This window comes from Anolis carolinensis, chromosome 2 (assembly GCF_035594765.1).
Source record: "Anolis carolinensis isolate JA03-04 chromosome 2, rAnoCar3.1.pri, whole genome shotgun sequence".
NCBI lineage: Eukaryota > Metazoa > Chordata > Lepidosauria > Squamata > Dactyloidae > Anolis > Anolis carolinensis.
The window spans coordinates 94,219,545-94,246,055 of record NC_085842.1 but is presented as its reverse complement, the minus strand read 5'-3'; the positions used below and the strand labels follow the sequence as shown (position 1 = coordinate 94,246,055).

Below are 26,511 nucleotides of genomic sequence, written 5' to 3'. Positions count from 1 at the left end.
AAATCTCTTGGGAAGACAGGCGGACAAATGACAGTGTGCTGGAAGAAGCAAAGACCACCAGCATTGAAGCGATACTCCTACTCCATCAACTTCGCAGGCCTGGCCACGTTGTCCAAATGCTCAATCACCGTCTCCCAAAGCAGCTACTATACTCCCAATTCAAGAATGGAAAATGGAATGTTGGTGGACAGGAAAAAAGATTTAAAGATGGGCTTAAAGCCAACCTTAAAAACTGTGGCATAGACACTGAGAACTGGGAAGCCATGGCCCTTGAGTGCTCTAGCTAGAGATCAGCTGTGACCAGCAGTGCTGTAGAATTCGAAGAGGCACGAATGGAGGGCTTAAGGGAGAAACACACCAAGAGGAAAGTCCGCCAAGCCAACCTTGACCGGGACCGTCTTCCACCTGGAAACCGATGTCTCCACTGCGGGAGAATATGCGGACCAAGAATAGGGCTCTTTAGCCACCTATGGACCCACTCCCAAGACCCCACAATTGGAGGACCATCATCCTCGATCTATGAGGGATCACCTAAGTAAGTAAGTACACTGTGTGAAGTGTGTGCTGTCAGAAGCACACATCAATAAACAGATATCAATGAATTTTTCATCCAAAACTATGGTCTGAAGACAGCAGCCTTTTTGTAATTACTATTTATTGAAATCATGCAGACAGTATTGGCTCTAGATACATTTCCTGAAGCTGGTATCAGAAGAGTGTCAGCATTGGTGTAAAAATTATGTGAGTCATATGTAAGTCTAGAAAATTTAGTCAAAAATTGACCTCAAAAACTTACCTACAGGTGAATGTTATTACTGTAACTTAACTCATATACAAGGGTTCTTCAAAAAGGTTCTGCACTATTTAAACACTATTAAGAATTTCAAAAACAAATTACATCACTTTTCTACATATTCACCTTCCTTTGCAATGCATTTTTCCTAGCATTATACCATCTTTATAATGCTATCAGCAAAACATGCTTTTGGTTGCGTGCATAGGCACTGATGCACTGGTGCAAATAAGTTCCAGGGCTCCTTCTTCATTCTTTGTGGTCATGGTTGTAGCTGGCCGTCCACCAATCACACTTATACGGCGATTTTTGAACATTTCAATCCACTCAGAGATGACTCTACAAAGGCCAACATTTATTTCCATGTGGAATTTTTTTTTGTGCTCCTGCACACCTTCTGCCTGCAAAAAGCATATGACAATTTATGGTGCAATTTATACGTTTCGCAGCTATTTTCACCACAGTGTGACAACTCTTACATATATTAAACTGCAAGGTGAACTGGCTTGCCAGCCTACATGACACTCCCTCCTACCATTTACTCCTCCTCCAACCCTCACCATTTCCAATGAAAATATTAAAGTGAGGAAACTTTTTAAAGATTCCTGGTATACAACCATCCCCTTCTCCGAGAGTGACTAAAGGCAAGAGCTTAGTCTGAACTGAGAAAATGCAAAAGAAGCACTGACCCCCCCTCCTTTACTTTGCCATAATCCCATTTATGAACGTCTATGTTGGACAATGGTGTTGGGAGCCTTGGGCAAGTGAACCCCTGAGGCACCACATTCCCTTTCCCTTCTCTATGAAATGACCCTTGACTTATCCGTGAGCAACATCAAAATCTGTAATTTTGGCCCCTAAACCTGCTCCAAAGTAATACACAAGTTCAAATTATACGTGTATGTACTGTAGTGTTATGTGCTTTCTTACATAGATACTAGATCTATAGCATGCACTCTTCAGTGCCATTTCAGGGCAAAATATCACCACACCATCTGCTTTTGAATGGGGAAGAGGGCCATCTTGTCCTGTGTCTTAGACCCCAATTTCCTGAGCTAGTCCTGTATTTTCAAACAACACAGATAGTAGGAAGAACCAGAGGAACAAGGTGTTTTTTTTTTCAGAACAGGAGCAGGTGTTTGCCCCAGGAGATTCTCTGTATTTCCATAAGAAAGGGAGCTAGGCAGCCCTTTTATACAGCGCACAGAAAATACAGGAAATTAGAGAGAAGAGAGAAAGGAGGAAGAGACAGGTAGGCTGTCAGCATGTATCTTAAAATGACCAACACTACTTTGTATAGAGTAATTTCTCATATGGTGCAATGTACCTGGAAAGAAAAATGCCTTTCCAGAACCTCACAAGGTTATGAATCACCTAGAATAATGGCAAATATGAAACTGCAGCTCTCTATTCATGGAAGAGTCTTGGGCAAGAAATCTATCTATCACTCCAGAAGCTCCTGTATTGGGTTTCAAAGAATATCTGCTTGTTCCGTGATCATTATGAAGATGACTTGATATTGGTATAACAAACATGAAAACAAAAATGAGGGTGCTGACCAATGACACCCCTCATTTCAATGGAAAAAGACAGTTTCATGTATGCAATTTAAGTCATGTCATGGAGCCTGGGGCATTTCAAGTCAGAAGTGGACCTAACTGCATTTTAGTTTAATCTACTTCTGAAATTGACTGTTGATGAACTCACATAAATTGCCTGTCTCCATATTCGTTCTCTAGTGATATAAAACGAATTACCCTAGACTTCAAAGGGAAGCTTTGAAAAATGAACAAGGATTCTACATGCTTAGTATAGAGGAAGGGTACTCATATACATGTAAGAATAAAACTGCCAAGCCTTTTTAGTGGTTAGCATTAGCGTGGTTGTGCAATCAGAATATAAATAAAATAGCTTCATTGGTCTTCCTATAAGATGTGCTAGATACAAGTCCCGTCATCTCCAGCTAGTAGTGAGCTAGGATGATGTGTGTTGTAGCCTATCACATGTTGAGGAATAACTAGCAATGGAAAAACAATTGATCTGAATATTGGACCTCCAGTCCAATCCACAAACCGGACAAGGCAAAATACTTGACAAACGTTGCTTTTTTTGGCTTGACATAGGATCACAACAGTAATGGGGTAGGTGGGGTGTGTGTGTGTGTGCTCCACCGTCACTTTTGCTTGCATTTGTCAGAGGCATGTGTAGACTGCGGAACAGTGGTGATGAACCTCAAGTCCTGGGACCAAAGTCTACCTCTTAGGATCATAGTCTAGCTCACTACAATTCTCAAGATAACCATGTTCGCTCATATCCTCATCATTTGATGGCTGTCCAACTTTTATATGTTTTTCACCATTCTAAAAAGGATGGCCAGATTCTCCTTTGTTACAGGCAGGAAGCAGCTTCAGCTAAAGTATACTGAGATTGAGGGGGTCTCACCTACTCCTGGAATGTGCTCCCCCTATTGGGAATTTCCTTGAAACTGAGTAATAGAATCATAGAGTTGGAAGAGACCACAAGGACCATCCAGTCTAACTCCCTTCTGCTATGCAATCAAAACACTCATGACAGATGGCCGCCTGGTCTTTGCTTAAACACCTCTGGAAAAGGAAACTCCACCATCCTGCAAGGCAACAAATTCCATTGCTGAACAACTCTTACCACCAGGAAGTTCTTCTTTGTTATACAAAATTGGGTTTCTACTTTAAATCCTTTAGTTATAAACATTCCTTCCACATTGATGATTGGATGGCAGCATTACTAACATCAGATGATGTTGTGAAGATGAAGCCTGTGGCCAGCTGCTAAATCAAATCTTTTACCTGTGCATTTGGTTTTTAAGGACCAAATGTATAGTGGGTTTTTTTTCACTGTTGGATTTCAGCCTAATAGTTTCAGTCCAATTTTCTTGTCTATCAAGGTCCTTTTGAATTCTGTTCCAATCTTCTAATGTATTAATTACCCTACCCCCTTTTTATTGCCAGCAAGCTTGTTAAGGATTCCTTTTACCAACCATCAGGGGTCCTCAAACATTTTAAGTGGAGGGCTGGTTCACGGTCCCTCAGACTGTTGGAGGGCCGGACTATGTCACGACCCAGGCTGCAGAGCACCAATAACCATACACAGAGGCCAGAATCTATCTAATATCTTTATTAAGGAAATAAGTAAAGGCAATAAAAATAAGTGTAGAATATAGTTCAGAAGATGTCCTTTCAGGAAAGGTCAAATATAGTCCAGGAAAACAATGTCCAATATGAAATAGTAAGGTCCGAAGTTGTAATCCAGTAACCGAAACACTCACTTTGCCAAGCAAAGTGAGGGGAGATGACAAGGTCCTTTAGTCCATGAAACTTAGGCAAGGCAAGGAAATATCTTGATTCAAGGCAACAAGGAACGAGGAACAGGGACAAGATCCGTGGTAATTACTTGGCAAGGTCCGGGAAGCAAGGCAAGGTCCTGGAAGGCAAGGCTGAGTCCTAGGAAACAAGGCAAGGTCCGTGAAGCAGAAACAAGGCTGGAAACGTGAACGAAGGCTTGGAAACAGGAACGAGGCTTGGAAACGGGAATAGCGCTGTCCACACACAGCCTACTCCAGTAGCTGACGAATTGACTCCGCAAGATTCCTTCGGGGCAAGGAACCTAAATAGGGTCTCGTTTTCCCACCAAAGAACACTTCTCTGGGGAATCAGAACCGAAAGTCAATCTCTGTGTCCAGATGCCTGACTCCCTAGAATTTCTCATGGAAGCAGTCTTAATCAGCTGAATGCCTGGCTGCGATTCTCAGGCTTCTGGGATTAGCCTGCTGAACTCCTTTTTGTTGTTGATAATAACTACGGCGAGAAAATGGGGGAGATTCTGACTCAGGGCTTGTTTGGCAGATTTCTGGAAGGCAAACCTCTTGCAGGTGCAAGGGCTCCAATTCAGGCTGGGAAAGTTCCAATTCTGGCTGAAATGGTGGAAAACCCAAGTTTTCCTCTTCATCTGTCACAACAGCGTTAGGAACGGGACTACATCACACTATCCCCCTCCTCAAGCCCCCTCCCAAAATGGGACTCTCTCCCCGAGGTGCGAGGCCGCGGCTTGGTGGGATAGGTCTGATGGAAGCGGCGGGTTAAATCGGGGGCGTGGACTGTGGAAGCGTCTTCCCAAGAGCGTTCCTCGGGACCAAAACCCACCCAGTCAATGAGATATTGTAGGCGGCGGCGGTGAAAACGAGAATCCAAAATGTCCTGAACCTCGAACTCCTCCTCTCCGTCCACCAAAACAGGGGTGGGGGCCGGCCGGTCTACATCAGGGCGCACACCATCCGCCGGAAGGAGCAGAGAGCGATGAAACACTGGATGAATGCGCATAGAGCGCGGGAGTTGAAGTTTGAAAGTCACGGGGTTAAGTTGCGCCACCACTGGATAGGGGCCAATGAAACGGGCATCTAACTTCCGGCAAGGGCGATGGGAGGGCAAAAAACGAGTGGACAGAAGAACCCGGTCTCCTACCTTGATTTCGGGGCCCGGCTGGCGATGATTGTCAGCGTGGCGTTTATAGTCCTCCTTGGCTTGGTCTAGTTGCTGGAGCAATAGTTGTTGCACCGCTGTGAGTTCCTGCAGCCAGTCCTCTGCTGCAGGAACTTCTGAGGATTCAATGACAGAAGGAAAGAAACGTGGATGGAAGCCGTAGTTTGCAAAGAACGGGGTTTCTTTAGTTGAAGCCTGGACACCATTGTTATAGGCAAACTCTGACAGCGGTAACAGGGAAGCCCAATTGTCCTGCTGGTAGTTCACATAACAGCGAAGGTATTGTTCCAAAGTGGCATTGGTGCGCTCAGTTTGCCCATCTGTTTGGGGATGGTGAGCCGAAGATAAGCGGGAGTCTATGCCCAATAGTTTTTGTAGTGCTTTCCAGAAACGAGAGGTGAATTGGGACCCACGGTCTGTGACCAAACTCTTGGGCAACCCATGCAATCTGAAAACATGTTGAAGGAATAAATCTGCAGTCTCTTTGGCCGTGGGGAGGCCATTGCAGGGAATGAAATGGGCTAACTTGGTAAAAAGGTCCACCACCACTAGGATCGTGGTGAATCCACAGGAAGGTGGTAGATCAGTGATAAAATCTGCAGAGATTATTTCCCACGGGCGAGATGGGGTAGGAAGGGGATGCAGAAGCCCTGAGGGCTTTTCCCTTCTTGTCTTGGAGCGCTGGCATACTGGGCAGGTATTGACATATTTTTCCACATCTTTGCGGATCTTGGGCCACCAGAAATCTCTTAGGATCAAATGCATGGTTTTAAATAGTCCGAAATGCCCTGCTGGCTTGCAGTCATGACACAGACGAAGTGCTTTTTCCCTGCCCAGTCCTGGAGGGATGTAGACATGATTTCTATAGCAAAGTAACCCATCCTTAAGCGAAAAGGGGAAATGTAGTCCTTGGCGAAGTTGGTCCTGAGCCCAGGCATCTGCTTGTTGACTGGCCCTGATTTCCTGGGCACAAAGGGGCCCTGGAGTAGAGGGAGTTGATTCAATTGGAGTGGATTTGGTGTTTCCCACTGTGAGCGTGGCAAAGTTCTCGGGCTGCAGCAGTTGAGACTCAAAGGTCTCTTTGCGCCCTGCAGCATATTCCGGTTTTCGTGACAGAGCATCTGCTTGCTTGGTCTGGGCTGGGGTTACATAATGGATTTGGAAGTTAAAACGTTCAAAGAATAAAGCCCAGCGTTGTTGCCTCTGATTTAGCTTGCGGGCAGTTCTTAGATGCTCTAGATTCCGATGATCAGTATGGACCTCAATGGGAAATTTGGCCCCTTCTAACCAATGTCTCCAAGTTTCAAAGGCTGCCTTTATGGCCAAAAGTTCCTTTTCCCAAATAGTGTAATTTCTCTCTGGTGCGGTCAGTTGACGGGAGTAGAAGGCACAAGGGTGAAGGTGATCTCCCACTGGTTGTAGGAGTACAGCCCCAATCGCCACATCGGAGGCGTCCGCCTGCACGACAAAAGGGGTTTCAGGATCTGGGTGCTGAAGGATTGGCTGGGATGCGAATAATTTCTTTAGTTGCTGGAATCCTTTCTCTGCTTGCTCTGTCCAGCGGAAAGGCTGTTTCCCACGGATGCAGCTGGTGATTGGATCAGACCAGCGGGCGAAGTCTGGAATGAACTTGCGGTAGTAGTTCGCGAACCCCAAGAAGCGTTGCACCTCTTTCTTGTTGGTTGGCGCCCGCCATTCCAATACTGCTGAAACCTTTGCCGGGTCCATGGTGAACCCTAGTGGCGAGACACGGTATCCCAGAAAGTCTACCTCTTGTAGATCAAAAGCGCATTTTTCCAGCTTGGCATAAAGTCCGTGATCCCGCAATCGTTGTAACACCATTCTGACGTGGTTCTCATGTTCTGATTGTGATCTAGAAAACACCAAAAAATCGTCCAAGTAGATAATCAAGAACCGGTCTAGATAATCCTGAAAGATGTCATTGACAAAATGCTGGAACGTTGCGGGAGCTCCACATAAACCGAAATTCATGACCCGGGACTCGAATAAACCGAATTTAGTCTGGAAGGCGGTCTTCCACTCGTCTCCTTCCCTGATGCGAACTAGATTGTAAGCTCCTCGAAGATCCAGTTTGGTATAAACCTTGGCCCCTCGAAGCCGGTCTAAGAGATCCGAGATCAAAGGCAGGGGATATCGGTTTCGCTTGGTGATATTGTTCAATGCCCTATAGTCCACCACCAAGCGTAGGTCCCCTGACTTCTTTTTCACAAACATCACTGGGGAAGCGGCTGGGGATTGAGAGGGTCTGATGAACCCCTTGCGAAGGTTTGTCTCTAAGAACTCCCTGAGAGCTTCTTGCTCTGGTTCAGTCAGGGAGTAGAGGTGTCCTCGCGGGATCGGGGCCCCCTCTACCAAGTCAATGGCACAGTCATAAGGTCTATGCGGGGGTAGTCTCTCGGCTTCTTTTTCACTGAATACATCCCAAAAGTCTGAGTATTTCTTGGGCAAGGTGATGATGGATTCAGTGTCTGTGGTATGGCAGACCTTGGCTACAAGACAATGGTTTTGGCAATATTTTGAAGCAAACTGCAGTTCTCTGTTGGACCAGGAGATGTTTGGGTCGTGAAGGGTCAGCCATGGAATTCCCAAAATCACAGGGAAATGGGGAACCTCGGTTACAAAGAAGGAAATCTCTTCCATGTGTTCCCTTATCCACATTCTGGTGGGTTCTGACCATTGGCTTACTGGACCTGTCTTGAGGGGGCGGCCATCTATGGCCTGCACCACACGGGCGTTCTTGAAGTCGTGATATTGTAATCCCAGAGAGTCGGCATACTCTCTATCAATGAAATTGTTTGTGGCTCCTGAGTCTATCATGGCATGGATCATGACGGGTCCTTTTTTCGCTGACCACAAGGTGACCACTAGGAGAAATAGGACCCCGGTTGGCGGCTCTTGAGCGGGGTTTTTGACCGGGTTGGCGAGCCTCTCTACGCCCGGTCGCTGGCTTCCCCCGCCGGCTTCGCGCCAGCCGCCTCAGACGTCTTCGTTTCCGTGGAGGACGCCGCCGCCAGACGGGCGGCGGGCTTTCCTTTGGCTGGGCACTCTCTGGCAAAGTGGCCCCCGTTTCCGCAGTACCAACAGAGATTCAGGCATTGGCGGCGGGCCTTCTCGGCAGTATCCAACCTGGGACGCACATTGCCCAGCTGCATCGGCACCTCCTCGCTTCCTCTGGGGTATGGGGCTGGTGGCGGGGGTCTCCACATTGGACACGGCTGGATGCTGGCGGGAGCGGGAGGTTTCGCTCCAGCCCTACCGCTCTGGCCTCGGATCCATTGCTTCCTGTTGGCCAGCGTGACTTCAGCTCGTAAACATTGATCAATGAGTCCTTCAAGAGAGTGTGGAGGATCCACCTTGGAGATTTCCTCCAGCATCTCGATGTTGAGACCCTCCCGAAATTGTCCTCTGAGGGCTACGTCGTTCCAGCCGGTGTTATGGGCCAGCACTCGGAACTCGGCTATGTACTGGGACAAAGGTCTGTCCCCTTGGGAGAGGCGCCGGAGTTTGTGGCCGGCCGCCTCCAAATTGTCTTCGATTCCCCAAGTCGCCTTAAGGTGATCCAGGAAGTGTTGCGCCGATCTCAGATGTGGGGAGACTTGGTCGAACAGTGCCGTCGCCCAGTTGGCCGCTGGCCCGTCTAGGAGACTGTAAATCCACGCCACCTTGATGTCTTCTTGGGGAAATTCGGCATTACGGGCCTCTAGATAAGCCTGGCATTGGCGACGGAAAACATGAACCTTAGAAGCTTCTCCAGAAAACTTGGTTGGCAATGCCATGGCCGGGAGACGGACCCCGCGTTCCTTCAATCCCCTTATTTCTTCATTCTGCGCATTGAGCTTATCTCGGATGCGGTCCACTTCATCCTTGTCGATGGTGTAGCTGAGTGGCTGGGCCCCCGGTCCGGCTCCGGTAGACATTCTGGCCTAGGTTAATTGGTGCTTAGGGTGGCGGAGTCAAACTGTCACGACCCAGGCTGCAGAGCACCAATAACCATACACAGAGGCCAGAATCTATCTAATATCTTTATTAAGGAAATAAGTAAAGGCAATAAAAATAAGTGTAGAATATAGTTCAGAAGATGTCCTTTCAGGAAAGGTCAAATATAGTCCAGGAAAACAATGTCCAATATGAAATAGTAAGGTCCGAAGTTGTAATCCAGTAACCGAAACACTCACTTTGCCAAGCAAAGTGAGGGGAGATGACAAGGTCCTTTAGTCCATGAAACTTAGGCAAGGCAAGGAAATATCTTGATTCAAGGCAACAAGGAACGAGGAACAGGGACAAGATCCGTGGTAATTACTTGGCAAGGTCCGGGAAGCAAGGCAAGGTCCTGGAAGGCAAGGCTGAGTCCTAGGAAACAAGGCAAGGTCCGTGAAGCAGAAACAAGGCTGGAAACGTGAACGAAGGCTTGGAAACAGGAACGAGGCTTGGAAACGGGAATAGCGCTGTCCACACACAGCCTACTCCAGTAGCTGACGAATTGACTCCGCAAGATTCCTTCGGGGCAAGGAACCTAAATAGGGTCTCGTTTTCCCACCAAAGAACACTTCTCTGGGGAATCAGAACCGAAAGTCAATCTCTGTGTCCAGATGCCTGACTCCCTAGAATTTCTCATGGAAGCAGTCTTAATCAGCTGAATGCCTGGCTGCGATTCTCAGGCTTCTGGGATTAGCCTGCTGAACTCCTTTTTGTTGTTGATAATAACTACGGCGAGAAAATGGGGGAGATTCTGACTCAGGGCTTGTTTGGCAGATTTCTAGAAGGCAAACCTCTTGCAGGTGCAAGGGCTCCAATTCAGGCTGGGAAAGTTCCAATTCTGGCTGAAATGGTGGAAAACCCAAGTTTTCCTCTTCATCTGTCACAACAGCGTTAGGAACGGGACTACATGGCCCATGAGTCATCACAGACTATGATGAAATAGTGAAAAATTAGGATTGTTGTTGTTGTGTGCCTTCAAATCATTTCAGACTCAGGTTAACCCTAAGTCTAAAGTTTAGGACAGGGGTCAGTGTGTGACTTCAAAACCTCTTACTGGTGTTGAAGGCATACGACAACAACAGCGAGACACTACCTTGTCTAAAGTTGAGGCCAGAGGCCAGGTAAATGACCTGGAGGGCCACATCCAGCCCACGGGCCTTAGTTCAGGGACCCCTGCTTTTACTGGTGTTCAAGCAACACCTCTTACCACCTTGTTTAAAGTTGAGGACAGGGGCCAGGTAAATGACCTTGGAGGGCCACATCTGGCCTGTAGGCCTTAGTTTGGGGACTCCTGATCTAAATCATTGATAAAAATGTTGAAGAATAATAACTGTAAGACAGAATTCTGCATAAGATGCTCTTCTGTGCCAACATCTATCTATCTATGAACAGGAACGGCTATTTCAGCCCTAAACCAGTGCTTGGTCAAATGGATATAAGATGAATGCTGAAAATGAATCCAGTTAAGTTTGAAAGCATATTGGTGGGTTACGTAGACAACGTCATGTCCCGCTGGATGGATATAGATGGATTGGTTTCCTTATGATTGACAGACCTGTTATATTTGTAATTTTCCTAAGTGTAGTCCCTCAGAATGGTTCTGAGAAGGAAGCAGCTACGTTAGCCATTTTATCAGTAACGTATATTGTGTATGCTCCACCTTTCTTGGACTCAGTAGTTCTTATCATACAATCAATTTCCAGGCTTAATTATTTTGAAACACTCTGTGATAAAGCACTTGGTAATTGTGATCGAGGTGACCCCCCCCCCCCCCAGGACTTTGTAAAAGATAGTTCAAAAATCAAGACTTTATGTTCTATATTTCATATATTTATAGTAGAAGGTGATTGAGACTTTTTACTGGAGTTTACTGTGGATTATCCCTGCACTCTGAGGCAAGAGATAACAACTTCATGAATTGTAAAATCATGCTGCTAAAACTCCACTTTTATGAATTTCCATATTGGGTTCCACAGATGTTATGAACTTTGTTCTTATCAAATATTTTCAATTGTTTATATCATTCATGATTCCCCCTTATGCAATATAACTCACTTTTATGGATTCTCCCTTATTTCCTTGAAATCTATCTATCTGCCTATATGTATTTGTACTCTTTGGGATCCCCGGAAAATATGTATTTTTCCCAGCAGGGTTTATATTCCAACTTTATTTTATTTTTCATTTTATTTCATATAATTGTCAAGTCATGAAATCAAATAGGAAATATTTTGAACTCAACCTGAACCCCAGAACCTGTCCCATTTTCTATGACCCAGGCTTGCCTTCCCAAAAACAAAAGGATAATCTGCCACCGCTTAACCCAATCAAATTCAGATTGCATGGACAATACAGGGCTTGAGTCGCCGAATTCGGAGTATTGACCTAAAGGTGATTCGCCCCCAAGGCAAACATTGTCATATCTCATCCAAAGGAAAATCCAGGACACCTCAGGAAGGCACCCTGCAGAGCCTGTCAATTATGGCTCATCACTACCCATCACTACTTCCACCCCTGACACCTCAAGGCATATCTAAAATCTGTATACGTGACAGAAACCCGGACATTCCTTGATTGCTGCCATTAATCCCTTTAGAAATCGGCCTAGCAGGAATTAATCCGATCTTTTCCTGCTCTGTCACTTCATTGTTTCAATAACTCCCGCCTTCTCCTTCCTGATTGGCTCGAGTAGAGACAAAAAGCAGCTCCCTATTGGGCCAACAGAGCAAGGCGGGAAACGAAAGCCCGCCTCGTTCAACCTCCTAGCCAACCAGCGATCAGATGGGCGGGGGAGTGGGGCGGGAAATTCAAAGGGCTGTCAGACTGAAACTTTGTATAAATATGGCTTTATTTTGATTATGTGGTACCCTAGTAGACTGAATGATCACTACTAGAGTCCTTTTCAGCTGAATCGCTCAATAAAGACTCCTGGTTGTATTGCGGCTCATATTTTCCTATTGGCTCCACCAAGGTCCGTTCTCTCAGGACCAGATCGGGTCTCTCCTTAAGGGCCCGATCCCCTAAAACGCGGTCGACAACAGTAATGTCATTGAAAATAACAGAGAAGCTTCAACAAGATGTGTATGTTTAGCCTATGCTATATCACCTGCATTGGCTGCCCTCATAGTTCAGGCCTGTTTTAAAAAATTGATTTAAACTATAAAAGCTATTCACAGGCCAGGAAACTATACAGCTTTGAGATAATCTTTTACTGTGTAAAACCCATGACAAACTGTGTTTCTCAGATGAGAAATCTGTTTAACTTAATCTTATAAATTCAAGGGCGATCAACTGTGATCCTCTGGCTATTTTCAGCCTACAGATTTCATCAATTTTAGGCAGCATAGTCCATGGCAGCTGCAGTTCCCCCACACACCTGGAGAGCCACAGTTATCCACTTTTGTAGTAGAGGAAAGGGAAAACTTTAACTGCTAGGAGCAGAGTCATTAGTGTCCTTCTGCTCTGGAATGTTTTTACTCCTCTGGCACAACCTTGCAGCTTTTGGGTTACAAGAATATTCTAGTTAGAGCTGGCTTCCACCCTGTTAAGTTAAGGGTCATGTGCTGAGCTGGATGTTGCTATCACATATTCAAATCAAATTTCCCAGCCAGCGTGATTACTAAAAATTAAAATGTCAGTGTTCTGTATCTTTTGTTGTCTCACATGTGTTTCTATTTTACTGTTTTCCCTCCAACTGCAAATCACTTAGAGCTTATGGGGAAATTGTCTGTAACATTTAAACATATATGTTTAGAACAGAAGTGTAAATGTTTAAAGTAAATAAATATACAAATCCTTGTCAGGAACAATTTAGAAGTTCCAGTAAACAATCCTTCCTCAGCAACCTTGCTTGCAGGATACTGTAAAAAAACATTAGATTACATCACCAAAATTATTAATACGTTATGAATACGTAACTCTTACTACTAGTAGAACATGTAAGGCAAACTCTTCTGGAGCCTGTCAATTACCCCACACCAGGAAATAGTTGTTTAATGGTATCCCCTTTTCCCTGTGGGAATAGGTTTCCATGGGCCATAATTACTCAACATACAACTGACAGATTATTCTTGCAACAGGACTAGGGATACTGAGAACATGACAGGTTGCACAGTGAGTGTATCCAGAAAGTAGATGGAATAATTTGTAGAGGCTGCAGGCATTTTCATAGTTTGGAGTCATATGATGGATGTCTTCAACAGGCTAGTTTTTCATTGTGATCAGGTTTTGACAGATGAGCTATTGCTATTAGAATGTAAACGTTGTCAAGAAAGGGAACACGTTTCTTTGAAAGCAGTCCACCAACTCCTGATAATCAACCCACTGTTGTTGGTTTTTTTGTTTTGTTTTGTTTTTTTTGTTTTTTTGCTTAGAGAGTTGTTAAAGGGTTGCTTGGCTCTTCTGCCTAGCAAAATCCAGGTTTTAAATCTTTGTTTCATTTTTGTCTGTGTGAAGATATGTGGTTATTGAGACAACAGACTGGTTAGATTAGTGTATTGATCTTAAACTATCATCCTGCCAAGTGGGTCACGTTAGTAGCATTACTTAAGAGTGTCTGGAGATGTCTTTCTTTCTGCCCCACCACCTTCTCAGGCCCCTTTGGTGGAAACAAGGAAGAGGGCTTTTTCGGTGGTTGATTTGACTTTGGAACTCCTTCCTGGCTGGTGCATTTTTTGTTGTGGTTATCAGGCTTTTTCAAATTATCAAGAATTGGACTTTTAATGCTGTGTCAGATTTATATATAGTCTTTTAATGTATTCTAATATTGGGAATGTTTAATGTTTGAACTTTAAAAATGTTTGTGGTTCAAATTTTATATTTTACTTTCTTTCTTTTTGCGTTTTTAAAAGAATTGCACTGTTTTAAATATGTTGTTAGTCACCTTGAACCTAATAAAATTAATATTAATACCTCTCTAATTTCTGTTTCACAATTATTACTATTTTCTAAGAAAATGCAGAAAAGAGTAGGCCAGATAAAGAGGAAAAATGTATTACCATTAAAAAAAAAACCCAGAAGGAAAAGCTATTGCTGAAAGGCCTCAGGTTTGAAATGCTTATCTCAACTGGTATTGCTGAATTGGTTAATGTAAATCTACCTCTTACTAATGTGAAACATCTGCGCCAGGGTTATACCATTTCAAACCAAAAGGAGAGTTTTCTTTTATATTCTTCAGTTATAAACATTATTTCCAAATGGACAATTGGATGTCAGTAATACTGTGTCGTCTTCTTGAATATTCTACACGGAAGGAAATTTTAGATTGAGAAATACAGTACAGTACAGTACGGTACAGTATGGGTGACTGTACTTGCATTTATCTAATCCCAACAAAATTTGTCCTCCAGAGTGACTCAATGGTATTCTTGGGTTAGAAAGTCCTTCATTTCAATTGGGTTTGCATGCAAATTCTGAGAACGTATGCTTCACAGATAAGTGTGTGTGTCTCTCACATTCAAAACGCCATGCATGCTGATATGGTATCTTCTTGGCATAGTTTTACCATACAGTGAGAATGATGTCTTGGTGATTCTGACCACAAGCTATTATAAAGGCATTATAAGTTGCGTAAGTATTCATAGAATCATAGAATAGTACAGTTGGAAGAGACCTCATGGGCCATCCAGTCCAACCCCCTGCTAAGAAGCAGGAAATCGCATTCAAAGCACCCCCGACAGATGGCCATCCAGCGTCTGTTTAAAAGCCTCCAAAGAAGGAGCCTCTACCACGGCCCGGGGGAGAGAGTTCCACTGTTGAACAGCTCTCACAGTGAGGAAGTTCTTCCTGATGTTCAGGTGGAATCTCCTTTCCTGTAGTTTGAAGCCATTGTTCCGTGTCCTAGTCTGCAGGGCAGCAGAAAACAAGCTTGCTCCCTCCTCCCTATGGCTTCCCCTCACATATTTGTACATGGCTATCATGTCTCCTCTCAGCCTTCTCTTCTACAGGCTAAACATGCCCAGCTCTTTAAGCCGCTTCTCATAGGGCTTGTTCTCCAGACCCTTGATCATTTTAGTCGCCCTCCTCTGGACGCTTTCCAGCTTGTCAACATCTCCCTTCAACTGCGGTGCCCAAAATTGGACACAGTATTCCAGGTGTGGTCTGACCAAGGCAGAATAGAGGGGGAGCATAACTTCCCTGGATCTAGACGCTATTCCTCTATTGATGCAGGCCAGAATCCCGTTGGCTTTTTTAGCTGCCGCATCACATTGTTGGCTCATGTTTAACTTGTTGTCCACAAGGACTCCAAGATCTTTTTCACATGTACTGCTGTCTAGCCAGGCGTCCCCCATTCTGTATCTTTGCATTCCATTTTTTCTGCCGAAGGAAATCGAAAATTCTCCAAAACCTAAAATTGTCTCCATGGGTGGCTGAGATAGTGACCTCTTTGCTTTCTGGAAGTCTGCTGTACATAAAATTTGTTTCTTGCACAACATTATGTATAAAATTACTTTTAGACTATGTGCATGAGTGTATATGAAGCATTTTTTAAAAAATCAAGCTGAAACCATGGATCCAGACTGTGGCCTTATCTAATTCACGAAGAAACAACTGCTTCTCGAGTTATGAATAGAATGGGATGCTGGATGTGCATTTTCTTCACTTTACCAAGGCAAATGGAAACAGCCACTCTACCCTTGTAGCACTTATAATACATATGAAATCAGCCATAGAGAATGGCAGTTTTAAAAAACAACATTCTGGAAAGTGATTACTCCTCCTTCAAAATTTCCAGCAAACAGGCTCTATTACAATATGTGTCTTATGGTCACACTATAAGTTACTCTTGAATACAACGGCATGAAGAAAACAAACTGTTTCTGAGGCTCCTTCTGCACTGCTTTATATCCCGGGATCTGATTCCAGGTTATCTGCTTATCCCAGATGATATAGCAGTGGAGATTCATATAATCCAGTTCAAAGCAGATAACCTGGGTTTAGATCCTGGGATATAAGAACAGTTTAGAAGGGGCCTGATGCCCTTCTACACAGCTGTATAAAATGCAGATTATTTGCTTTGGACTGGATTATATGACAGTGTAGATGTAGGTAATCCAGTTCAAAGCAGATAATGTGGATTATCTGCTTTGATAAACTGGATTATATGACAGTGTGGAAGGGGGTTAAGATATAATTAAAAGGGGGGGGGAGTCCCAAAAAACAATAATTGAGGTGCATCATAGAGTCATAGAATAGAGTCATAGAATAGTAGAGTTGGAAGAGACCTCATGGGCCATCCAGTCCAACCCCCTGTCAAGAAGCAGGAAATCGCATTCAAAGCACCTCCGACAGATGGCCATCCAGCCTCTGCTTAAAAGCCTCCAAAGAAGGAACTTCCACCACAGTCCGGGGGAGAGTTCCACGGCCGAACAGCTCTCACAGTGAGGAAGTTGTTCCTGATGTTCAGGTGGAATCTCCTTTCCTGTAGTTTGAAGCCATCGTTCCGCGTCCTAGTCTGCAGGGCAGCAGAAAACGAGCTTGCTCCCTCCTCCCTATGACTTCCCCTCACGTATTTGTACATGGCTATCATGTCTCCTCTCAGCCTTCTCTTCTGCAGGCTAAACATGCCCAGTTCTTTAAGCTGCTCCTCATAGGGTTTGTTCTCCAGACCTTTGATCATTTTAGTTGCCCTCCTCTGGACACATTCCAGCTTGTCAACATCTCCCTTCAACTGCGGTGCCCAGAATTAGACGCAGTATTCCAGGTGTGGTCTGACCAAGGCAGAATAGAGGGGGAGCATGACTTCCCTGGATCTAGACGCTATACCTCTATTGATGCAGGCCAAAATCCCATTGGCTTTCTTAGCAGCCGCATCACATTGCTGGCTCATGTTTAACTTGTTGTCCACAAGGACTCCAAGATCTTTTTCACATGTACTGCTGTCTAGCCAGGCGTGCCTCATTCTGTATCTTTGCATTCCATTTTTTCTGCTGAAGTGAAGTATCTTGCATTTGTCCCTGTTGAACTTCATTTTGTTAGTCTCTCTAGTCTGTCATCGTTTTGAATTCTGCTCCTTTCTTCTGGAGTGTTGGCTATCCCTCCCAGTTTGGTGTCGTCTGCAAACTTGATGATCGTGCCTTCTAACCCTTCGTCTAAGTCGTTAATAAAGATGTTAAACAGAACTGGGCCCAGGATGGAACCCTGCGGCACTCCACTTGTGGCTTCTTTCCAAGATGAAGACGATGCATTGGTGAGCACCCTTTGGGTTCATTTGCTTAGCCAATTACAGATCCACCTAACCGTAGTTTCGTCTAGCCCACATTTTACTAGTTTGTTTGCCAGAAGGTCGTGGGGGACTTTGTCGAAGGCCTTACTGAAATCCAGGTAGGCTACATCCACGGCGTTCCCTGAATCGACCCAATTCGTAACTCTATCGAAAAAAGAGATCAGATTAGTCTGGCATGACTTGTTTTTGGTAAATCCGTGTTGACTATTAGCAATGACCGCATTTGTTTCTAAGTGTTCGCAGACCACTTCCTTAATGATCTTTTCCAGAATCTTGCCTGGTATTGACGTGAGGCTGACCGGACGGTAATTGTTTGGGTCGTTCTTTTTTCCCTTCCTGAAGATAGGGACCACATTTGCCCTCCTCCAATCTTCCGGGACTTCTCCTGTTCTCCAAGAACTCTCGAAGATAATTGCCAGTCGTTCTGAAATAACCTCAGCTAGTTCCTTCAATACTCTTGGATGTAGTTGATCTGGCCCTGGGGACTTGAATTCGTTTAGAACGGCCAGGTGTTGTTTCCCTATTTGGGGTTGGATTTCCCTGAATCCTTCGTCCATTTCATGTTGCTGAGGTTGCATATGTCAGGTGCAATTGGAGGCTGGCATTCAATGAAAATTTTCAGGTTAAAAAAACCTGGATTACTCATGAATTTTAACTGATTAACTAAATCCCCAATGAGTGTCCACTGAAGTTTATTTGTCTTGAGTGTCCACTGAAGTTTATTGATGGAGCCTGATTTCTAAATTATTTTGCGTTATGAAACTACTCTTCTGATTTACTAAAAAAAGCCCCCCCCCCCAATTTTTTTCTGGCTATGGCCCTGCCTGTATTAATTTTTTTGCATATTAGAACAAAATCATGCTTAAGAATTTCCATTATGTCTTGTTTTACATGTTTCTTTTCAGGCTTTAGCTAACAAAAATAGGGTCCTGTCATTTATGAGAGATCCTATGTGTTTGCTTGTTCTTATAAGTAACAAAAATGCCAAGTCATGCTCAAGCCTTGTTTATGGTGATCAGTGTTGTCTACAAAAGTTTACTTGTTAAGTGTTATCACAACTCATTATGAAATTAAGAGGTGAAACGGTCACATAAAGAATTGTTTCATGCAACATACAGTCATACTGCTAATTCCACTGTAACCACCATAGCTCCTTCCTATGGAATCCTGGGATTTGCAGTTTAGAGAAGAGTATTTTGACCTCTCAGCTGGAGAGTTCTAGTGCCTCTGCGAAGACTACAAATGCCAGCATTCCTTCATTTTGTATAGGAATAAAAAAAAATCTACATTTGGGATATCACATTTTATGCTGTGCTCCACTCTTTTGGCAGGGATGTGACTGGCAGAATAATGTACTTTTTTTTTGCTCATTGTGATACAATTCTGTGTATTCTTCCTGATATTGTTTCAGACGCTAGCTTTGTCATGAAAAATACAAACAAGTTTACCACAAGGTAATATGAAAAGAATCTCTTAATTAAAAAGTTTCAGATTAAAAAAATTAAATGTGTTGCATATAGCTATGTTTCTAGTTAACTGGATCTATCCTCAGGGCTGTTTGACCTGAAATGTCTGTTGCTTGAAATCGACACATATGTCCATACTGCTGTGTATACAAGAGTTCAGAAACCACTGCTAATTTCCAGTCAGAGGTGTCTTGAATTACCCAGTTTCTTTCCTTTCTCCTCTCCCCTCCCCCCCAGGCACTGCTTGACATTTACAGTGTAAGTTCCTTGGAAGCAGGAACCAGTCTTTGCGAAAGGCCATGTAACCTGAATACAGTGAATAGGCAGGCAGTGAGGCAGTCCAATGGTGAGGCCTGGAATGGCCCACATTCAAATCCCCAGTCAGGAAGGATGGCTGTATGGATGAAAGAGGCATATGGGCCACATCACACTTGAATATTTTTCCAATTCAATCCACTTCAAATGCTGTGACTGCCTCCTGTAGGATTCTGGGATTTGTAGTTTAGGGAGGCTCAGGGCTTCTCTAGATGAGCGGTTCAGAGGACCCTCTTTAAAGTACAAACCCCAGAATTCTGCAGGAGGCAGTCACAGCATGAGTGGAAAAATGCTCAAGTGTGATGAGGCTGCTGGTTCTGAGAAAAAAGTATACATATAAGTAAATAAATAAGAGGTTGAAGAAACTACAGTATGTGCACATCTGTACTACATAATTGTTATGTCTTGTATAAAAAGGAGATGGCAAGGTGCCATCGAAGGCTTTCATGGCCAGAATCACTGCGTTGCTGTCAGTTTTTCCGGGCTGTCTGGCCATGTTCCAGAAACATTCTTTCTTAACATTTTACCCGCATCTGCGGCAGGCATCCTCAGAGGTTGTGAGGTATATTGGGAGCTAGGCCAGTGAGGTATATGTGTGGAAAGTCCAAAATGGGAGAAAGAACTCTTGTCTGTTGGAGGCAGTTGCAACGTTCATACTTGCCATAGATGTGGGGGAAACGTCAGGAGAGAATGTTTCTGGAACATGGCCAGACAGCACGGAAAACTCACAACAACCCAATTTTTATGTCATGGCTCAATGCTACGGCATCCTGGGAGTTGTAGTTTCACAAGGTCTTTAACCTTCTCAGATAAAAGGCGCCTCACCAAAGGGGAGGGAATTTTTGGATTCAAATGGAGGCAACGCTCAGGGATTTATTCGACATAAACATGCTTCTGCTGTCAAGACAACACAAAACTATAGAAGTCTAGAGTTGAAGGGAGAGTAGGCGCTACTTTCTTCCCTCAGGCTGAGGCCTACACGCTGCGAGAGGAACAGCAGACTGGTGACAGCCTCATGGCAACAGAGCATGAATCCACTTTAAATCCGGTCTCTGCCTCCTGCAGAATTCTGGGGTTTGTAGTTTAGTGAGGCCCAGGACATGTCTGGCGAGCAGTTTAAAGGCCCCTCCTTATTTATTTATTTACAACATTTATACCCCGCCCTTCTTACCACTCCTTAAAGTGGATCCATGCTCTAGTACAGGCATGGGCAAACCTGGGCCCTCCAGGTGTTTTGGACTTTAACTCCCACAATTCGGCTGTTAGGAATTGTGGGAGTTGAAGTCCAAAGCACCTGGAGGGCCCAGGTTTGCCCATGCCTGCTCTAGCGTGATGAGGTCCCATCTGAGCCCACTGAAGCTTAGGCTATCCACATCATTTCTTCAGTTGGTCCCTTAGTTTTGTGAGATGCTTGGTCTTGTCCGTCAGCAAGCCTTGGGGCCACCACAAACTGTAACTCCCGGGGCTCCCATACCCTCGAGTCTTGGCAGGTAAAGCGGTGTCAAACTGCGCTAAGCCCGCAGTGGCTGCTACGCCCCTCGGTGCTGCACGATCCCTCCGCAAACTGCTACTCGGGAGAGACCGACCCGGCCTCTGCCTTTGCATCCAGCCTGCCGGGAAACGAGCACATGCTTCTGACTGGAGCGGGGTCGGCTCCTTCCGAGTAATCAATAGGGTTGGCTGGCTGGTTGCTTCAGCCCGACCTTGTCCGTGTTTGTTTGATTTGGAAGTCAAATATAACTCCCAAGCTCCGCAGGGGGGTGGCAGGCTGGGTTTTGTTTGGTTGGTTCTCTTATTAGAATCAGTAGGTCCCCCTTTCCTTGCTTGCTTTCTCTGGAGAGCGAGCACTTCACACAAGGCCCCTTCCATTGGCAGCGATGAAGTTTAAGGAAGGACTCCTCCTCCTCCACCACCACCTTGGGTTTTTCCCCCTCTCTCTCCCCGAGCGACGACGCTGTCCCTTTAAGGAGCGTCTCCCTAGGACACCGAGCACGCGCACGCCCGCCGAGAACGGGCACGGCCTCCCGATGCCTTTTCCTAATCATGCAAAAGGGAAGCAACGTGAGCGTGCGTGTGCGCGCGACGGAGCGAGCGCCTGCCTGCCTGCCTGCGTGAAGGCTTGCGTGCTTGTGCGCGCGCGCTCCCAGCTTCCTTCCTTCCCAGGGCCTGGCTAAGGCAGGCGGGCGGAGCTGGCTGACGCGCGCGCGCTCTGGCCGGGCCAGTCGCGTGGTCTCCTTGCTTCTCCATATTGCTGCGGCGGCGGCATTGGCATTAGAGGAGAAAACCGAACCGGGGGAGCGGGAAGGGAGGGGAGGGGGGCGGCGAGCCGGGGGTTGGGTTTCAAAGGGAAGGAGGGGTGTGTGTGTGAGAGCAGGAAGAAGGCGGCTTTGGGTCTCCCGTTGCGCCCTTTAACCGAGAGAGAGAGGGGTGGGGGCTTGGAAGGAAAGAAAAGCTCTCGGGCGAGGCGGGCTTGCAAAGGAGGGAGGAAGCAAGAAGGGAGGAAGTGAGGAAGGGGGAGCGGGCCGGGTCCGGGGCGCAGATGGCGACCCAGGTGGAGCCCCTCCCGCCGCCCAGCCCTCTGCTTCCTTCGGAGGAGCACGGCGTCCTCAAGAGGCCTCCGGGAGAGAAGGGCGAGCAGCGCCTCGTGCCCCGCGGAGAGAAAGAGGCCGACGGCGAGGAGGAGGGCGGCGGCAACGCCAAGGAAGGCGGCGGGCCCGACAGCTGCTGCCCCAAGGAAGGCGAGCCCCTTCCGCGCCGGAACGGGGCCCTCCTGAAGCCGCCCAGCATCAAGCAGCAGAAGGAGGACAGCAACAACCAGGAGAAGGAGAACCTCCTGCAGCAGCGGAGCAGCAGCGACGCCACCTCCACCAGCAGCAGCAGCAGCAGCTCCAGCGGCGAGGAGGGCGGCGGCGGGCGCAAGGAGTTCATCGAGGCCCCGCCGCCCAAGGTGAACCCCTGGACCAAGAACGCCCCCGCCGCGCTGGTCGCCCTCAACGGGCAGTCGCCTCCAGGTGGGTCCACATCGGGGGGGTGGGGGTGGGTAGCGAAATAAGAACCTCCGCCGCCGCCTCCCTTTGCAAGATGGTGACATTCCCTCGCCCGTCAAACTCCACCCTGCCTTTGTCCGGCTGCGCCCACTCTGCCCCCCACCGCTCTTTCCCCTCGATCCTTATGGAAATCTTGCACATAGCAGTCGAGGTATAGGGGGTAGCAAAAGGGGAGGAGGTGGTGCCATGCGGGCTCGGCGTGATTCAGACATCTTGAGGAGGGGAAACGCGGGGAGGGAGGAGGGGCGGGTTCGCGGGCGCCGCCCCCGCAGCACCAGCAGAAAGCCCCCTTCCTCGTGTTTGGAAGCCCCCCCTTCCTCCTCCCAGATTCGCCATTACAGGTTGAACTCTACCCCACGACGTTTTAACAAGCGCGTGGGGATTCCCCCTCCTGCTTTCCCCACGCTGCTTCCCTTCCTTAAATATAGAGCCCTCGTTAAATAGCGTGGCTGGCGTTGGGAGGCGGAGGCTAAGTATACCCGGGGCACCACGACAACAGAGGGAAGGGAGTTGCAATTTGTTTCTGATCGCCTTTTAGTCGCAAACGGGGTTGTTGTTTTTTTGAGACATGATTGGTGTGTTTTACGCTTTAGGCGGTCGGGTTTGCGCGAGGCCATGTGCCTGGCAATCTGCTCCTGCGGCTTTAAGAAGGGCGGGCGAGGGGGGGGGGGTGCGTCGGCTGTGTTCCCTTCCTTTCTCGCCTCTCCCGCGGCGCTCGAAGCGTCCGCGTGCAGGCGGCGGTTTGAGCGTTCCGTCGCCTCCTAACGCTCCTCCGCCCAGTGGCGCGCGCCCGTCTTGCTCTATGCGCGCGCGTTCGGAGCGTCCTTCTCCCCCCCCTCCCACCCCCTTCCTTCCTCCTCCTCCCTCCCTCCCTCCTCTTCCCTTTCCCGGCATTCCTTTGCAGTAAAGGCAACGTGGTTTTCTTTCGGTGTGAGCAAGCATGTGACGAACCCTCATATAGCAGGGGCCTGGCTTGTTCTTTCGACCCGGTAGCCGCTTCTTTCTCTCCCTCCCTCCCCAAATTCTCCTTTCTAGGCCTGGAAGAAAAAGTATTCCCTTCCCACCCCCCTTTGGGGCCCCAGCGGCTCTGAGGGCGGTGTGTTTTGGGGAAGCCTACGTCAAGGGCGGGAGGGGGAGGGAGGGGAAGTTGGCTAAAACGGGTAGGCCTCTCTCAGTTGGGTTGGTGTCTAACGCTTCTCGCGTGGGCCGCCGACTTCGAACTGTAACGTATTGCCGTTCGTTTTGCGGGGAGGGCGGTTTTCGCTCAGCGGGACCGCGCGTTCTCCCCTTCCACACACAGGAGGGGGGGATGTGAATGGGGGACAAAGGTCTGCCAAAAGTCCACGTGGGCTTAGCCCTGTGTAAGTTAACTCAGCGGGGCCTTTCTCTTTTGTGTCTCTTGAGTCAGTACTTGGCATTAAACACTTAAATCCCTTTTATTTAGTTAGGTTGTTAACACTTGGCTCTCCCTGTCCATGGATCCAACTACTCACAACTTGCTGTGCCCATTTTGTGTAAGGGACACCATTTTACTAGCCAGTTGAGCACCCATGGATCTGGGTATATCAAACAGAGTCATGGGGCTATGCCCCAGAGCACACCACCGCAATTGGAATTCAGTGGGAGGGCAGTGCCATTTTGTGAGTAGCGTTGATAAGCTGTGCTGTTACAGCAGCCTCCTGCTCACCGTTTCACATAAATAAAATCAGGACTTGAGCACATGCTAGTGGGAAACTCAATCCTTGTAGGTATACTCTTACAGGAGCCCCTGCTGAACAGCTGAACTTGCTGACCAAAAGGTCGGCAGTTCAAATCCGGGGAGCGGGGTGAGTTCCTGCTGTTAGCCCCAGCTTCTGCCAACCTGGCAGTTCAAAAACATGCAAATGTGAGTAGATCAATAAGTGCCGCTCCAGCAGGAAGGTAGTGGTGCTCCATGCAGTTGTGCTGGTCACATGACCTTGGAGGTGTCAACCAACAATGTCAGCTCTTGGGCTTAGAAATGGAGATGGGCACCAACCCCCAGAGTCGGGCACGACTAGACTTAATGTCAGGGGAAAACCTTTACCTTTACTCTTTCCTCATTTCTGACATATGTTTTTGGTGAATTAGGGGAAGAGAGTCCAAATTATGATATGATAGGTTCTGCACTTGATAGGTAGTCAGTCTCATGGGGAAAATGAGAAATGTAGAAATGAAGAATTCACGCCAGGCATATTTATGGGGTTTTAACCCTTCCGAATTGTTGAAAGCACTCACCGAACCTGCTCATGCCATTCCTGCTTGATTGTATGATGTAATAGGATGAATAATTTAAAAAGATCTTCTTGACCCCCTCCTGTCTTAATATAATAACTATTAAGGCTACATCAGAAGTTTTTAATGTAATTTAATTTTATATTGGGATGAAATATTGTAACTGTTATATATATATGTTTTATATATTGTAAGCCGTCCAGAGTCCCCTTACTGGGTGAGAAGGGTGGGGTAGAAATGCTGAAATAAATAAATAAATAAATGATGAACTTTTACAGACTTCAGGGAGAAATAGAGGTCTGCAGCACCTGGCAATAATGCTGGCTTTCCACCTTCAAAATGAGAGGTTATGCCTTATGGCAGACACAATGGCAGTAAATAACTTCCAAAGAGATCAAGTATGTTCAACAACGTCAGTTTTTCATGTAGTCCGATAATATTCACTTAGGAATGCATATTCTGGAGGCTAAAGGTAGTTCTTACAGTCATCTGAATTAGTGCATACTTTGGAGTCTTCACACGTTAAATTGATTTTGCTTACTAGTATATAAGAAATATTAACAACAATGAGATTTCAATGTTTTTTTATTAATCATTGTGTAGCTAGGTACATGTTGTTGATATGTATAGCCATTTCACATTACAACAGTACAGTTATTCTTTATTCACAAACTTGATATCCATGGTTCTAGCCCATGTATAGTCAAAATATAGCATGTCACTATTAACTATGATTTTGAGTAACTGCAGGGCATCTTGGAGCATATCCCCAGCACATGTGGGGGGCATCCTATAAGTATGGTATTACTATGCATTCTTTGTCTTAATGAGTAATGTAGCCTTCATGAGCTCACCTGGTATAGAGGTTTTCAGATTGTTGGGAGCAAGATCTGCAGAGTCTTGCTAATTTCAGCATACTCTTTTAAGTTTCCAACAGACAGTGTTCACTTACTTAAGGATTTCACTAAAAAAGCTTAATATATTTTGTCTCTTCTAACACCTTCTTTGTGAACATGTATGGCCAGAGAGCGCAGCTCCGGTTATTGTTGTCACATTTCTTCCTATTCTGATAGAAAATAATTATTTTTCAAGTACAGTAGAGTCTCACTTATCCAACACTCGCTTATCCAACGTTCTGGATTATCCAACACATTTTTGTAGTCAATGTTTTCAATACATCATGATATTTTGGTGTTAAATTCGTAAATATAGTAATTACTACATAGCATTACTGCGTATCGAACTACTTTTTCTGTCTAATTTGTTGTATAACATGATGTTTTGGTGCTTAATTTGTAAAATCATAACTTAATTTGATGTTTAATAGGCTTTTCCTTAATGCCTCCTTATTATCCAACATAACTGCTTATCCAACATTCTGCCGGCCCATTTATGTTGGATAAGTGAGACTCTGCTGTACTACTAATTTAAATACCTGGGGAGTGAAGGCTGGATTGAGCCATTTAGGCAGTGGTATGCTGACAAATGGCAGTTCCTTTGGCTTTCCAAATTCTTTTGACTACAGCTCCAGCAATCTCTTATACGTATTAATTGTGTATGGAGCTGATGAAAGCTGTAGGCCAAAATAGCTGGAGGGGGAACAGTTATCCCCCCCCCCTTACTAAAGCAAATACTGTACTTCTAACATTTCTGCAGCTTAGCAGTAGTGGGCATAAATCAAACAATGCTAGCTTTGGATAATTATTCCACTCTTGCTTTTGTGGCATTGCTTTTTCTGTTTCTTTTTAAAGGGGCATTTGCAACATAAACATGGCAGTTAGAGATTATGGAGTTGGAACTAAATGACAGATCTATTTGATTAGCTTAAGGGAAAATAAGTTACTTGAATTTTTGTTAAAGGTTTCTATTTTTATAACTTATTCAAGAAACTTTTAAATTT

General features: G+C 45.9%; 1 protein-coding gene across 8 annotated transcripts in view; it reads left to right on the top strand.

Annotated features, from left to right (window-relative positions):
• Positions 1-21,496: 21,496 nt before the first annotated feature.
• The window catches only part of larp1 (La ribonucleoprotein 1, translational regulator), a 112,126-nt gene continuing 107,111 nt past the window's right edge, over positions 21,497-26,511 (top strand). For 2 of the 8 annotated variants that reach the window (XM_062970241.1, XM_016995075.2), the window contains exon 1: positions 21,498-22,322. In XM_062970241.1, the coding sequence (XP_062826311.1) occupies positions 21,851-22,322 (472 nt within the window). In that variant the 5' untranslated portion in view covers positions 21,498-21,850. Of the gene's footprint in view, positions 22,323-23,254; positions 23,348-23,694; positions 23,720-26,511 lie in introns of those variants that run through there. The other 6 variants (XM_062970248.1, XM_062970244.1, XM_062970247.1 and 3 more) reach the window with 4 other exon arrangements.